The 17,528-nt window shown below is 37.5% G+C and overlaps 1 protein-coding gene across 2 annotated transcripts in view; it reads left to right on the top strand.

Annotated features, from left to right (window-relative positions):
- CFAP95 (cilia and flagella associated protein 95) overlaps positions 1-17,528 on the top strand; it is a 171,991-nt gene that overhangs the window by 12,710 nt on the left and 141,753 nt on the right. Inside the window, exon 3 of one of the 2 annotated variants that reach the window (XM_059412324.1) lies at positions 4,324-4,433. In XM_059412324.1, the coding sequence (XP_059268307.1) occupies positions 4,401-4,433 (33 nt within the window). In that variant the 5' untranslated portion in view covers positions 4,324-4,400. Of the gene's footprint in view, positions 1-4,323; positions 4,434-17,528 lie in introns of those variants that run through there. The other variant, XM_059412325.1, reaches the window with a different exon arrangement.

The raw sequence follows: 17,528 nt of genomic DNA, 5'->3' as shown, positions 1-17,528 counted from the left end.
TGTTGCATTTATTTATTTTATTTATTTTTAAATTTTTTAAAGGTTTTTTTAATTTATTTGACAGACAGAGATCATAAGTAGGCAGAGAGGCAAGCAGAGAAAGAGAAGAGGGAGGAAGCAGATTCCCTGATGAGCAGAGAGCCCGATGCAGGGCTCGATCCCAGGGCCCTGAGATCATGACCTGAGCCGAAGGCAAAGGCTTAACCCACTGAGCCACCCAGGTGCAACTAGCGTTGCATTTTAAAAACATTTGCATTTTAAACGTTGCATTTTAAAAACAACAACAACAAAAGCTGTACACATTCTAGAATATCTTGCTTTATGTAATAGAATATCTCTGAAAAGGTTGTACTTAACTTAGCTTTTACATGATGGAAAACATCTTAAATATACTGTGGGAGAACTGAAAACAACCTGTAATGAGCCCTTTTGTAGTCTACGGAATTACTAATCATTTTTTTTTTCCTGTGGGCTTTATTTTTTTTAACTTCTAGAAGAAAATATAGGAAAAAAGCTCATTGACATTGGTCTTGGCAATGCTTTTTCTCAGTATGACGCCCAAAGCACAAGTAACAAAAGCAAAAATGAACTAGTAGGACTAAAAAGGCAACAATGAACACAATGAAAAGACGACTTACAGAACGGGACAAGATATTTGTAGACCACAAATTGGATAAGGGGATTAATATCTAAAATATATAAGGAATTCATACAATATAATAGCAAAACAAAACAATTTTTAAAATGGGCAAAGGGCCTGAATAGATATTTTTCCAAAAGAAGATATTCAGTGGGTGCATGAAAAGGTACTGAGCTTCACTAATAGGGAAATGCAAATCAAAACCACAAAGAGATATCACTCTCATCTATTAGAAAGGCTGTGATTAAAAAGACGACATAAGTGTGAAGAGGATGTAAAGAAAAGGGGACTCTTGCACACTGTTGTTGGAAGGTAAATTTGTACAGCCACTATGCAAACAGGATGGAGGTTCCTCCAAAAATTCAAAATAAAACTCCTATATGACCCAGCAATTCCATTTCTGAGTATATATCCAAAGGAAGTGAAACCACTTTCTCAAAGAGACATCTGTACCCCTATGTTTATTGCAGCATTATTTACAATAGTCAAAACATGGAAACAACCTAAATGTCCACTGACGGATGAATGAATAAAATATGGCATATATATATATATGGAATATCCTAGAAACAGAATAGATTGGTGGTTGCTAGGAGTGGGGGAAATGGGTGAAGGCGGCCAAAGGGTATAGACTTTCAGTTCTAAGATATGTAAGTTCTGGAGAGGTAACACAAAGCATGCATGGTGACTATAGTTAAATTTGAGAGTAGATTTTAAAAGTCATTACACACACACACACCCACACAAATTGTAACTATATAAGGTAATGAAGATGTTAACTTTATCATAGTAATCATTTTATGATATATACAAATAATTATATTGTATACCTCAAACTTACCCAATATTATATGTGAATTGTGTCTCAATAAAGCCAGAAAAAATATATATAAAAGCACACAAAGCAAACAAAAACAAAGGCTACTATATACTCCACTTCCATCGTCAGGCTTATTCCCTATAAGTATCAATTTTAGACTGTTGATACCCTCCTCCTATAAGAATGATTCCTCATATATATCACCTTCATTTCTGGCTTTTCTTCCTGATATATTATAGTGTTTTTACATCTTTTTTTTTTAAAGATTATTTATTTGACAGAGATCACAAGTAGGCAGGTATGCAGGCAGGGGCAGGGGAGCAAACTCCCAGCTGAGCAGAGAGCCCAATGGGGATCTCGATCCCAGAACCCTGAGATCATGACCTGAGGCAAAGGCAGAGGCTTAACCCACTGAGCCACACAGGTGCCCCATGTTTTTATGTATTTTAATGTCAGGTTTTTCCTCCTCCCTCTTTTCTCTCTCCAAACGTACAATACACATTAAACGTCTGAAAAGATTCATGTACTCCAAAATATTTCTGGGTAGTGTAGGGTAGATAATTAGTTTTTTGCCTTTTCTCTGTGTTCTCTAATATTTCAATAATGTTTAGGTATTATATAATTGAACATGATTACATTGAAATGTCAAGGATATTGATGGAAACATTTGAAAAGTTATTTTCAATACTTGCCTTCTGTATTGGGCAGAATTCTTAGCATATTTCCCCTTTTCTTGATGATGATTACACAGGTCATACCTCCAGGCCAAGCCTCCTGCTAACCTGTACACAGCTTCCAAAGTGATTTTTCTAGTACACAAAAATGGCTGGCAATTCTATGCTTAACAGCTTTCAGTTACACTTCATCACCCACTTAAGAGAAATCCAGATTCTTGCTCATGACTGAAGGCTTCCTGTAGCCTGACGCAACCTACCATTTCTGGACTTAATTCCCAACATTAGACTGTGCCAGGATTGCAAAGAGGGTTGAGAAGTGGATCTTATAACCTTGAGGCGTTCATGGATTGTGAACTGGTGCTTAGCTTCGTAGCTGTTAATGGTCTGGTTAGTGCATAAAGCCAGAGCCACCATGACATTTCAGAATCCCAAGTAATTATGTCCAGTGAACAAACATGATTTGGTCAAAATAGGGAAGCCTTCAATTGCCCTGGGAAGAGGCAGTAGCTGTTTGGAAAATAAGAAGAGGAGCCTCTGCTGGTCGTAATACCACTTCCACCTCTGCAGGCGGTGTGATGAGTAATTATAACTCATGTCGTGTGGGGTTTTTGAGTCTACACAGGCTTTTATGCAAAAATACCATCTCTAACCCATCTATTTTATTTAGTCCTCAAAACTGCTTGCTGAAATCTTACTGGTAACTTCAACTCACATGTAAGGAATGAAACCCAAAGAAATGAAATTGCTGCTTCAAGATTACACAGCATATCTGAGTCAGACCTCACTCTGCCTCTGAATTCTGTGATCACCATGGATAGAACCTTAAGGTTTTACTCTCTGATCCAAGATCAAGGGAGTAGATATAAGAAAGATTCCAGGTTCTAGAACTGGGTCTTTCCTGGGCCACCATGAAGCAGCCTCTTAGAACTATCTGTGCTCCTTATTATGACAACCACAGCAAGGGATTGCTACTGTGTTTACCTTGTACCTAGCACTGTGCTAAATGCTTTACATATATTACTACATTTAATCTTGGCAACCATATGAAGTGGCTGCTTTATATTTCTCCATTATCTGAATGAGAAAAGTATGGCTTAGCTAAGTAGCTTAACCCAAAGCCACACAATGAGTTCGTGGCAGAGCCGAACCTGAACCCAGGTCAGCTTCTTGACAGAGCCCATGTTCTTCTGTTGAGCTTCACAATCCACTGCATGCCTTCGTCTAACAAAATGGTTAGAAGTCAGTTTTTTTAGTCTGGGATAGCCATTTCTAGGATTTTGGATGTCACACATCGGTTTTTTACAGGGGCCCTCCTCTTCTCTTTTTAGCTCAAAGCCATACTGATTAAATGAAACAGTATGATAACAACTTGTTTCTTCTGTGATTCTCCTCATTTCCTCAACCTTATCTTCTTTGCACTCAAATATTAGCAATCTACTGAAATTGTTTTAAATCTGTTATCATTTAGCTTTAGTATAAAATCCTAGGGAATGACTTTATAGTAAAAAGAGCAGCAGAGTAGAAACAATGCCAAAATAAAAATCTGAAAATCTGATTTCCAGTTCTAATTCTGCCCCTTGCTAGCTACCTTTGCTCGGTCAAGCCTTTTCAACTGATTTGAGGTATCTGTTAACGTTCAGTAGTCAGTGACAATGTCCTGTGTGCCTCCCCTTACAGAACACATGGAAGATTAAACCAGTCTAAGTCAATAATTCAGTAAAAACCAATAAGACAGCCCTAAACACCTGTGTCCTGAATTCTCTCACTTTTAAATTAATTTCTAAGAAACCCCTCAGAGTAATGTGTAAGAATATTTTAAGAACTTCATTGGTTTGTCTCTGGAAAATTAAGCCTAATTGATTTTTGATTTTCAGGTTTTGATTTCAAATAGAGGATAGGTTTTCTTTAAATAGCAGCAATGTACCAATCTCTTTATATAAAAAGTGGATATTTAAGACATACTTAGGGAAATGATTCTTGAACATCTTTCCCTTCCCTTCAGTCTATGAATTGTAATTGTGACTGTTAAGTAGGTGCATACTCTTTAGCTGTTATGAGAGCCTTTGTTCCTGATTTCAGTACCAATACACATTTTGAGAAAAAGCCACGAATATTTTCCTTCTTCAGTCTCCCCCACAGTTCTTTATTTCAGTTCTAAATAGTATCCATGTTTCTTGCCATGACAGATTATACCTAGAATCACTTTGAACTTGCCGAGAGCAAGCAGAAAATTAGTGAAATGGAGCTGACCCCTTGCTTCTGAATGATTGAACCAACACAACGTTCACCTTTCCTGGTAAGTACTTTTGCCCTAGGCCTCAATTTTTTCTTCCTGATTCTGATTTTTCTCCTACTTCTCATGGGCTGGGAGAATTTCTTTACATGTTGGCCTGAAATCTTGATTTGGTGGTTATTGCTTTGGATGTAGTACCTGTGAGTGAGCATAATATCATCCATCGGGAGCAAATGTGAGAGAGAAGAACACCATCAGTAGGACAATGTCCTGCATGAAAGACCTCATTTATCTTGTCAATTTTAATGCACTGCCCCAGTAATTGTCTTGTTGGTATTTAAAGATTTTCATTAGCTAAGTATATAATTATATACATAAATAAAGTCTGACAGTTACTATAAAATCAAAAGGCTTACATCCTTAGAAAAAATGAGTGGACATACATGGTCTCAGATTGGGAGGTCTTTCTAATCATGTCACCCAAAACAGAAAACAAATAAATAAGACTGACTAGATTATAGATCTATAATTACTACATTAAGTTTGAAAAACAAAGGAAAAGACTTGGGAATTTATATGACACATAATCAATATTTTTAGTATATAAATAGCTCATGTATCAATAAACAGATGTTGAACAACCCGATAATTGTCCAAGGAACATGTTAGGTGTTATTGTTCAAAGGGAAATATTTTTTTTTTTTAAAGATTTTATTTATTTATTTGACAGAGAAATCACAAGTAGGAGAGGCAGGCAGAGAGAGAGGAAAGGAAGCAGGCCCCCTGCTGAGCAGAGAACCCGATGTGGGACTCGATCCCAGGACCCTGGAATCATGATCTGAGCCGAAGGCAGCGGCTTAACCCACTGAGCCACCCAGGCGTCCCTCAAAGGGAAATATTTTTTTAAAGGAAGGAAAAGTATTGCTCCGTTAGTGTAATAAAATGTATTTAATTAGTAACTGAAATTGAAATGTTGGAAAGTGAGTAAAGATGGGGAGAGATTGAAGCACACTTATTGTTGGAGTTCAAATTAATGAATCCGATGGCCCAACCAGAATAAACTGTGTACGTACCATGCTCAATGGCATCAGATATTCCTTAAATTAATGGTATAGAAAACCTATAAGAAAATAAGTCAAAGAGTAACTGGAACTGAAACTAGGGGTAATCCAACTTGTTCTACCTTAACGGAAGGTCTGGAGACAAGTTTGGGAGATCTGGAGCACAGACTATAATATGAAATTACAACAGGGTGGTCTTGGGTTGTCAGTAAAATATAAGAATCTTCTTGGGAGCTGCAGCCCTATGGATTCTCCTGCTAATGTTGCTGTGGTTAGTGCAAATAATGAGTGTTTTGTGGATTCATATTGTCCCCCGTCCTACTGAGTAGTCACTGTGCTTGGATGAAACTTAGGCAGTTGGTATCATAGAGTGAACTCTCCTAAAGAGGTGGGTTTTGTAACCTAATTTGAGATGTAATGATGTCAGCCTGTCAGCCTTTCCTTTTCCTTTCTTCTTCTTTCTTCTTTTCTTTTTTTTCCCCTGCCACCAAGAAGGGTTGAGACTTCCCAAAGGAGTTAAAAAGGTAGCAGAACATAGAGAAAATGTTAATGCAGTTTAGTAGTCAAATAAATGCATTGTTAATTAATAGCTTTTTATCAAATTGTCAAAGAGTTTTTAAATTTTAATATTCAGTATTCTCAGATACTATTAATTGCCTACGAAGAGCCACCCCAGTTCACCTTCTTCTTTACTGGCAGAATGCTCATGCTTACTCTAGGGTAAAATCCAGACTGGTTTAAGACTTAGCTGTCACTATTACTCTTCCTGGTAGTTCCATGCTCCTTATCAGTGACTTGTTTAGGAGAGGGCACGTCACCCATTTCCCAGCCAATGAGACCTGAAGGCAGCCTCCTATAGGGCTTCTGGGAGAGATTTCCTCATTCTAGGAGGGGGACACCAGGGGATGTGATTCATTTCTGCCTCTGGTTATGGTCTTGTTGGGATGTTTATCCTAGAGCTGCTTCAGATGTTTTGTAATCCTGAAGGGAGTCAGCCTGAGGGCAAATTTGAAGAATGACATTATTAAGACATTTCATCAATAATCCTGAAATCTGCTCTTCCATTGGTCCTTTGTTAAATGAGATATTTTCCCATATTAACTAGTTTCCATTAGGCTTTCTTTTCCTTTTGACAGAATGAAAGCTGATATATATACCATATGAACATATGAACTTCAGTTCACTGCGATGGAGAATCAATTCGTTCAGTATTTTCACAGGAAAATTTCATGAAACATATAAAAAGATTTTGATCTAGAAAAGCCACTTTAGTAAGAAGTTAAATGATTATATATCAGTTTCGAGTTTATATATGGTAATACTGCTTATAATAGTGAAAAATGGTAGAAGCTGAATTTCCAGTGACACAACAATTAAATAGATTTTAGACTAAACAATGCCATACTCCTTTTTCATCAAATTAAAAAGTATTTAAAAATCAAGTAACTCCTTGGCTTACTGTAAATGTGCATATGAGAAAATCTGTTACCACAAAGAAAATATTGTTTTAGTTGATTATGAATATATCTTCCATTTATTTATTCATGAAGCAGTGTTTTGAGGGTAAACAATGTGCTAGGCATTCTGCTAGGTGCTAGAGGTACAGTGGGTCAGTGCAAAATAAGTTATTGGACTCACAGAGATTACCTTCTAGAGAAGGCAATGACCGAGGAGACAAAGTTGTTTTGATTTTCCAGCAAAGGGTGAAAACCAGGGTTGTGTGATGGGCAGTAAATGGGTTGATGATTGAAGCCATCATTAGGAAGGTAGTCGGGGTGGCTCTTTCTGAAGTGTGACATGATGGATGAAAAATGCTGCCCATGCCAAAAAATGAGAAGAATGATCAAGGGGTAGATCAGCAAAAACAACAGTTCTAGTGTGAAAAAGAACTTAATATGGAAGTAGAAACAATGCCAGTGTGATTGGGGATTGGATAAAATAGTACCAATGGTGTTGGAGAGGTAGACAGGATCCCACTCATGTCTGTAAGCCACATAAGGAGTTGTGATTTTATTCTAAGAGTCATAGAATGCCATTAAATTATTTTAATTTGGAAAATGACATCATGTGACTATCGTCCCCTACCTGTTGTGTGCAGAATGGACTGTAGGAACAGAAACAAAAATTAAGAATCTATAGTCATGGGATGCCTGGTGGCTCAGTTGGTTAAGTGTTTGCCTTTGGCTCAGTTCATGATCTCAGGGTCCTGGGACTGAGTCCCAGCACTATGGGCTTCCTGCTCAGTGGGAAGCCTGCTTCCCTCTCTCTCTGCCTGAGGCTCCCCCTGCTTATGCATGTTTGCTTGCTTGTTGCTTGCATATGTTTTGGAGGTTGAATAGTTTTTTCTAATGAGTGTATGTTGGTGGTAGCAGCTATGAAAGAAATAACAAAACAAGTGTAAATCTCAAAACAGGCCATTAAATATGTAAGTCTGGTGTTCAGGGATAAAGCCTAGGCTGAACATTGTATCCAAAAGATGGTATAAAACACTGATTTACTTTTCTCATTTAATCACCTACCACTCTACTTAGAGTCATTCCCAGATGAACACACAAGGATCAATTTTCATTTTTCTCATTGTTACCCCCTCTCCCACCCTAGCCCCCAGGCTTTTTTTTTTTTTTTTTTTTTTAAACACAGCTTTTTCCTCCAGGGTGTCTGATCTATCCTGGAAAGGCTGGCAGTCACATTCTTCAGATTGGGATGCACTATGGTAAAATGTGGGTAAGACAAACATACCTGTCTTTTAGCAAAATTCTGGAGCATTATTGTGTTAACAGTTGGCAAGAGGAAGAAAGTTAAGAAGGGACAAAGAGGGGGAAAATGACCTCTTTAAGTATAATATTCATACAAAGAGCATATAGAAAAATGAACACATTCCTGCACTGCTAGAGGGAGTATAAATTCTTGCAACCTTTCTAGAGAGCTCTTTTATTTTTTTTTTAAGATTTTATTTATTTATTTGACAGAGAGAGAGAGATACCACAAATAGGCAGAGAAGCAGGCAAAGAGAGGGGGAAGCAGGCTCCCTGCTGAGCAGTGAGCCCCATGTGGGGCTTGATTCCAGGACCTGAGATCATGAGCTGAGCCAAAGGTAGAGGCTTAGCCCACTGAGCCACCCAGGTGCCCCTCTACAGAGCTCCCTGATACAAAGATCAAAAGTCATAAAGATGTGTTTAGCTTTTTGATACTTAAATTCAATTTCTACATTTTTTTTCATGTGGAAATCATTGTCCATGCAGGAAAAGATTTAGGTAAGGATATTAGTGGTAGCATTCCTTATAGTAATGTAAAATAGGAAACAGTGAATTATTAACAGTAGGAGACATCATGTGGACTACCCAAACGTTAAAACATTCTCCTGTCATTAACTTTTACATTGTGGAGTGTTTAATGATGTAGAAAAATGTTAACATATTATTGAGTAAAGAAAGTTATGAAATGGTATATATGTTGTGATTGCGTGACAATATCAACATGATTGGAAATCTCTATACTGAAATATTAATAGTGATGTTGGTATTAATCGTGACTTCCCTTCTTTCCTCCTCCTCTCTTTCCTTCCTTTCATCCCTCTCCTGTCTTCCTTCTTTTTTTCTCTCGTTTTCTACAGTGCATGTAGATATAAGATAGAAAAATCTTGAGGTTAAAAAAAGAATTACTGCTACTTAAAGGATGTATCATAGATTGACAGATTGGGAACTCTGTTGTCGATGTGGTGACATGAATATTAGCAACCGTGATTAATACCAAAGAGGGAATTGGCAATGCAGAGAGGGAATTAGACATTCATATTTAGCAAATGATTGTTTTACCTAATGTTCCCTCTGAAAATATTTGTTGACATACTTAGGTCTCAAATGATTGAAAATGGACGTCTGGACTGTGTCAAGTTTCTACTTAAGAGTTAAATGTGATTGTGGTCCTTGTGCAGTGGGAATGAAGAACAACATTCAGATGGGGATACCTTGGGAGCTCAGAGGAGTCTACACAGATTTGCTTGTCCCCTTAGTTCATGAGAACTCAGAAATAAATGGTATCGAAAAGGCTTCCCTGAGGGCAAAGGTGTTTGCTTCAGTTTTTCCTTCCATTAATCCCTCTGCTTGTAGAAGCCGTATCTGCATTTGAAGTTAGATGTAAACCATATGGCGTATTTCGGAGGCCCGGGAGATGCACAGCATTGCTCTCTATGTTCATGCCTTCTTGCCTTTATTATGCTACTCTCTCCACATGTATTCCCTTTCTCCCCTAAATGGTACCCGGACTTAGGTTAAGAAATAATACCATAAGCAGACATTCATTTATAAATTCTAGCCTGGGACAGAATACAGGAATCTTTTTATATTCACTTCCAAAATATGTAACTCTTACCTACCCAGTATAAAATGTGGGGTGTGCATGACCATTGTTTTGGCCAAGTCAGTTGTACGCTCAGACTGAGGCAAAGACCAGACACATGCTCCATGGATGGATCAAGCAGGGTTTAATTATCTCAAGGATGTAAAAGGAAGTTAGCACAGTCATGATACGTATCACAGAGGTTAGCAACATCAGGCCAGATGGAGATTCCAGCTTCTGAAATTCTCATCACTGGGCAGGTAGTTACAGATGGTAAGACCCAAGTGAGAATCATATCAGTCTTTCTGGAGAGTTAATAGTCTTTCTCTTTATATCTAGCACTAAACACCTAAGACTGGATAAGTTCTCTCAGTAAAGTAGCCTGGGGATGTGCTGGGGACCACTTCTTTGACACCAGAAGCACCTTCTTTAACTTTATAGTGGAAATAAGCAAAGGCCAACCAAATGAGAACAAGCAAAGGCTATTTATTCAGAGCTTCTACAGCAGGGGGGGGGGGGCAGCTACTGTCACTTGGATTTTGGCAGATACTCAAAGGCAGGCAGAAGGTTGAAAAAAGATAAAGCTTCAGGTATGCCCTGATTGATAACTGTAGACATGAGGAAGTTGTAGGCAGGCTGGGGACAAATATTAGGAAAACTGTTTGTCATTAATCAAAGCCTGGTCATTTGGGGCCAATTGTTACTATGGCTATTGTCTGGCTTCCTGGACCCATCACTAGAGATAGCAGTCAGACTTCCTGCAGGTCTAACTTATAGCAGCCTGGCTTCCTGGATTGGTTGATTTCCAATTTCAGCCTTCTGTTGCAAGCCGTAGGTCAGAGTTCTGTTTTTATATGTGTTCTGGGCTCTGTTATTTGTATACTCAACCTCTCAATACAACACTGAATATAATATAGGAGGCATTTCAACACAATACAGTAAACTGAAGCATGAATAGTCCCCATTCATCATTCTTGGTGCAGGCAGCCTGCTGCATCCTGATGCAAGTATATTCTTAAACTGAGTACTGGAGAGCCAGGAGAGGGGTCACTTTCCCAGAAGCCTCTGGGAGTCATGCTAACAAATCCTTAGGTCGGCTATAAAGCTCACCCTGAAATTGGAAAAATAATATGGGCAGGAAATGGAAGGCAGATTGAAATGATGACTGGCTTTTCTCACAAAATAACTCATGGCCATCGTGGCCACACACCTTAATGTAACCACTGTGTGAACCTTTGAAACAGCTTTTCATTATTCTGTCTTGGATTAAGTAATTTAAGACTGTGCCATCCCGATTAAGCCATCATGGTGCCATAATGGTAAGTCGGGCAACTTGCTGAAGGACTTGATGATGATATATCTGGATAATTAAATTGCCCTTGGACAGGATGCCACTTGCAGGCATTCAGGACTCCTTGTTGGAATTGTGCAGGTACTGCTATACCCCTGCCATGGGAGTTTAGATAAGAAGAAAGCAAAAGACACTGAAAAGTAAATGAGCCAACCATTCTCCCTTGGGTTTCGTTTGAACAGGAATAGAGACTGATTGTTAGTGACTAAACTGATTTTTATACATTCATTTCAAAATGTAGCACTTCAGTGGTTCTCAACAATGAGTAGTAAGTAATAATAAGGAAATTCTCACAGTGCTTTGTTACCATTCTTTTAGAAATGTTTTTTACTTGCATTCCTAGAGGCCATATTGTTTAAACTCCCCCTGAACCCCCGCTGCCTGAGCTGTTGTGCGAATCCCATGTTTCAAGTAATTTCAAGTGAGATTGAAAAACAAACTAATTTCAATTCCGTCTAATTAAATAAGCATTTGTTGACAGCATACCTTGTTCTCGGCACTGTCATCTCACATGATGTCAAAAGATGACATTCCATTCCAGATTCTGAAAAACAAATTTAAAAATATGTTAGAAAAGCATTATAAAAACCACTAAAATTGAAAATACAATATATACTTTTGAGACACCCACTGGAAAAAAATTGAATGAATACTTTTGAAGTCAATAGGAATTATAGCAAATAAAGCATAGTCCATAGAGTAGATAGAAATGAAAGGAAAGCAAGAAACCATTGACAAGAAAGAAAAACAGTGTAACTAGACAAAAACTAAGTTATGACAACCAAAGAAAATGGCTTACTTCTTTTTTGAAAAACAAAGATTGGAGCACCTGGGTGACTCCGTCAGTCAAGCATCTGACTCTCGATTTCAGGGTTGTGATCTCAGAGTCCTGAGATGAAGCTCTGTGTCTGGGTCTACACTCAGTGCAGAGTCTGTTTGAGATTCTCTCTCCTTTGCCCCTCCTGTTTATGCACATCCTCTCTCTCTTTCTAAAATAAATAAATAAATCTTTAAAAAAAAGAATAAAAAGAAAGATTAACTATATTCTATCTCTAAATGAATGTCTCCTAAATAATGCTAGATGGCTAAGAATCAAAACATAAGCCAAGAAGCACCAGGAAAACACAAATAACCAAAGAGTATATGTTGCAATATTAGTGCCAAATAAGTATAATTCCAATTCAAAAGAAGCAAATGAAACAAAGGACATAACTCTACATTGAAAAGAGCAACCAAAATGTCCTCTGTTGGCAAAATTATAAGAACTAGTCTCACTGGACATTATAAACTAGCAGCCTCTTTTCTGCTCTCCTCTTAGGGCATTCATAAGGGGGGGCATCTGATACCATTCACCTCACATTCTTCCCAACACATCTGCTGCTCATTAGAGATACTTTTTGAAACTTAAGATGTGGCTCGGCACCTTTAGGATTTTTTTTTTTTTTTTTAAGATAGTACTTTCTGATAGAAGGAGAGATAAAGAGTTTCACAGACAAAAACTAAAGGAGTTCATCACCACTAAATCAGCCCTGCAAGAAATATTAAAGGGGACTCTTTGAGTGGAAAGGAAAGATTGGAAGTGACAAAGACAAAAAAGGAAGAGAAAACCTCCAGAAAAAAACAACAAAACAAGTAATAAAATGGTACTAAATACATATCTGTCAAGAATTATTCTGAATATAAATGCACTAAAAACTCTAGCCAAAAGACATAGGGTGTCCAAATGGATAAGAAACTAAGACCTGTCTATATGCTAGCTATAATAGACCCATTTTAGGCCCAAAGTCACCTGGAGATTGAAAGTGAGGGGATGGAGAAACATTTATCATGCAAAGGGACATCAAAAGAAAGCCAAAGTAGCAATACTTCCATCACACAAACTAGATTTTAAACCAAAGACTGTAATAAGAGATGAAGAAGGGCACTGGCATAATAATAAAGGGGACTATCCATCAAGAAGATCTAAGAGTTATAAATGTTTATGTACCCAACATGGAGCATTAACATATATAAAACAATAACAAACATAAAGGAACTCATTGATAATAACAGTAGGGGATTTTAACACCCAACTTACGTCAATGGACAGATCATCTAAGCAGAAAATCAACAAGGAAACTATGGCTTTGAATGACACACTGGACCAGATAGATTCAAAACATTCCATCCTAAAGCAGTGGAATACACATTCTTTACAAGTCACATGGGACTTTCTCCTGAACAGATCACATACTAGGTCACAAATCAGGCCTCAACAAGTACAAAAAGATTTGAGATCATACCATGCATATTTTCTGACCACAACTCTATGAAACTTGAAGTCAACCATAAGAAAAAATTTGGAAAGACCACAAATTCCTGGAGGTTAAACAACATGTTACTCAATAATGAATGGATCAACCAGGAAATCAAAGAAGAAATTAAAAAATACATGGAAGCAAGTGAAAATGAAAACACCATGGTCCAAAACCTTTGGGATGCAGAAAAGCTGTTTTAAGAGGGAAGGATACAGCAATACCAAGAAGCAAGAAAAATCTCAAACAACCTAGCCTTACACCTACAGGAGCTAGAAAAAGAACAGCAAACAAAGTGAAAAGCCAGCAGAAGAAGGGAAATAATAAAGATAAGAGCAGAAACAAATGATCTAGAAACTAAAAGAAAATAATAGACTGGATCAATGAAACCAGGAGCTGGCTCTTTGAAAAAATTAATAAAATTGATAAACCCCTAGTCAGACTTATCAAAAAGAGAAGAAAAAGAACCCAAATAAATAAAATCACAAATGACAGAGGAGAAATCACTACCACCACCACCACCACAGAAATACAAACAATTATAATAAGAAAATATTGTAAAAAACTATATGCCAACAAATTGGACAACCTGGATAAATTCTTAGAAATATATAAACTACCAAATCTTAAATGGGAAGAAATAGAAAACTTGAACAGCCTGATAACCTGGAAAAAATTTGAATCAGTAATCAAAAAACTCCCAACAAACAAAAGTCTAGGGTCAGATGGCTTCACAGGTGAATTCTACCAAACATATAAAGAAGAGGTAATATCTGTTCTTCTCAAACTATTCTAAAAAATAGAAATGGAAGGAAAACCTCCAAATTCATTTTATGAGTCCAGCATTACACTGATACCAGAACTAGATAGAGACTCCATTAAAAAAGAAAACTGCAGGCCAATATCCCTGATGAACATTTTGGACATTGTTCTCAGTAAAATATAGCAAGCAACATTAAAAGAATCATTCACCATGATCAAGTTGGACTTATTCCTGGGGTGCAAGTGTAAATCAGTATTCACAAATCAATCAACATGATATACCACATTAATAAAAGAAACAATAAGAACCATATAATTCTTTTGATAAATGCAGAAAAAGCATTTGAAAAATACAACTCCATTCATGGTAAAATTAGTAAGGAAGAAATCAAACTTCCACTATTTGCAGATGACAGAATACTCTATAAAGAAAACCTGAGAGACTCCACCAAAAAAATTGCTAGAACAGATGAATTCAGTAAAGTTGCAGAATACAAAATCAACTCTGCTGCATTTCTGTAACACTAAAAATGAAGCATCAGAAAGAGAAATCAAGGAATCAATCCCATTAACAGTTGCATCAAAATCCTAATATAGGGGCGCCTGGGTGGCTCAGTGGGTTAAAGCCTCTGCCTTCGGCTCAGGTCATGATCCCAGGGTCCTGGGATCGAGCCCCGCGTCGGGCTCTCTGCTCAGTGGGGAGCCTGTTTCCCTTCCTCTCTCTCTCTCTGCCTGCCTTTCTGCCTACTTGTGATCTCTGTCTGTCAAATAAATAAATAAAAATCTTTAAAAAAACCACCAAAAACCCTAATATACCTGGGAATAAGCCAAAGACATAAAAGACCTATACTCTGAAAATGATAAAACACTGATGAAAGAAATTGAAGATGACACAAAAAAATGGAAAAATATTTCATGCTCATGGATTGAAAGAACAAATATTGTTAAAATGCCCATGTTAACCAAAGCAATCTATACATTTAATGCAATCCCTATCAAAATACCAACAGCATTTCTTGCAGAACTAGAACATGCAATCCTAAAATTTGTCTGAAACCACAAAAGACCCCTAATAGCCAAAGCAATCTTGAAAAAGGAAAGCAAAGCCTGAAGCATCACAATTCCATACTTCAAGTTATGTTACAAAACTGTAGTGACCGAGACATTATGGTTCTGGCACAAAATAGACACATCGATCAACAGATCAGAATAGAAAACACAGAAATGAACCCTCAGTTAATCTTCAACAAAGGAAGAAAGGAGGAAAGAATCTGCAGTAGGGAAAAAACAATCTCTTTACCAAATGTTATAGGGAAAATTGGACAGCCACATGCAGAGGAATGAAACTGGACCACTTTCTTACACCATACACAAAAATAAACTCAACATGGATTAAAGACCTAATGTGAAGCCTGAAACCATAAAAATCCTAGAAGAGAGCACAGACAGTAATTTCTCTGACATTGGCCATAGCATCATTTTTGTAGATGTTTCCTAAGGCAAGGGAAATAAAAGCAAAAATGAACTGTTGGGACTTCATCAAGATTTAAAAAAAAAAAAGACTTCTGCACAGTGAAAGAAACAATCAACAAAACTAAAAGGCAACCTACAGAATGGGAGAGCTATTTACAAATACCATATCTGATAAAGGGTTAGTTTCCAAAATATATAAAGAACTTATAAAACAACACCCAAAGGTATAATAATCCAGTCTAGAAACAGGCAGAAGACATGAGTAGACATTTTTCCAAAGAAGACATCCAGAGATGGCGAACATACACATCAAAAGATGCCCAGTATCACTCAGTGTGAGGGAAATAGAAATCAAAATTACAATGAGATACCACCTCATACCAATCAGAATGGCTAAAATTAACACCACAGGAAACAATAAGTATTAACAAGGATGCAGAAAAAGGGGAACCCTCCTACACTGCTGGTGGGAATGCAAGCTGGCACAGCCACTCTGGAACACAGTATTGAGGTTCCTCAGAAAGTTAAAAATAGAACTAACCTATGATCCAGCAATCGAATCGCTAGGTATTTACCCAGAGGATACAAAAATACTAATTTGAAGGGATACATGTACCTTGATGTGTATATCAGCAGTGTCCACAATAGCCAAATTATGGAAAGAGCCCCAATGTCCATTGACTGATGCATGGATAAAGAAGAAGTTATATATATATACACACACACACACACACACACACACACACACGTGTGTGTGTGTGTGTGAATATTACTCAGCCATCAAAAAGACTGAAACCTTGCCATTTGCAATTATGTGGGCAGAGCTAGAGAGTATTATGCTAAGTGAAATAAGTCATTCAGAGAAAGACAAATCCCGTATGATTTCACTCAAATGTAGAATTTAAACATAGGGGGAAAAAGAAAGAAAAACCAAAAAACAGACTCTTAACTATAGAGAACAACTGATGGCTCCCAGAGGGGAAGTGGGTCGGGGGATGGGTTAAATAGATGGTGGGGATTAAGGAGGGTAGTTGTGATGCACACCAGTTGTTGTATGTTGAATCACTGGATTCTACATCTGAAAATAATATTATACTCTGTTAAGTAACTGGAATTTAAATAAAAACTTAAAAATAAATAAAACAAAAGTAAAATAAAAACAATATTTTCTGAAATACCACTTATTTTAGTTTGCTGCTGCTGCATAACAAATTACCCTAAATTTAATGGCTTAAAACAGCATTTGTTAGCACCCAGTTCTATAGGTCAGAAGTGGGCAGGCTTTACTGGATTTTCTAATTTGGATCTCACAGGGCTAAGATCAAGGTATCATCTGTACTGGACTCTTCTCTGAAATCTCTAGGGAAAAAATCACTTCCAGGATCATTCTGGTTGTTGGCAGAAGTCATTTCCCTGCAGTTGTAAGACTGATGTCTCCATTTCCCTGCTAGTTGTCGGCTGCACAGGACAGCTTATAGCTCCTAGAGGCCACTCTCCCTCCCTTCGTGTGGGCCCCCATCTGCAAAACTAACAACAGTACCTGGAATCCTTCTGGGCCCCACCACCACCACTTTTTAAGTTTTTATTTTAATTCTCAGTTGGCATATAGTGTTATATTAGTTTCAGGTGTACAATATAATGGAATCCTTCTGTTTTAGATCTTTCTTTCTCTTCTGCCACCAGACAGAAAACTCTATGCTTTCAGAGGGCTCGTGTGATTAGTTTAGGTCCACCCAGATAATCTCCATTTTGATTAATTCAAAGTCAACTGACTAGTACTCGTAATTGCATTTGCAAAATCTCATTTGGCATGTCATGTAACATAATCACAAGGGTACTATTGCATCCATTATATTCATAGGCCCTCATATTAGGGCAA

This window comes from Mustela nigripes, chromosome 9 (assembly GCF_022355385.1).
Source record: "Mustela nigripes isolate SB6536 chromosome 9, MUSNIG.SB6536, whole genome shotgun sequence".
Lineage (NCBI taxonomy): Eukaryota > Metazoa > Chordata > Mammalia > Carnivora > Mustelidae > Mustela > Mustela nigripes.
The sequence above is the reverse complement of the archived record's forward strand: the minus strand, read 5'-3'. Positions and strand labels throughout refer to the sequence as shown.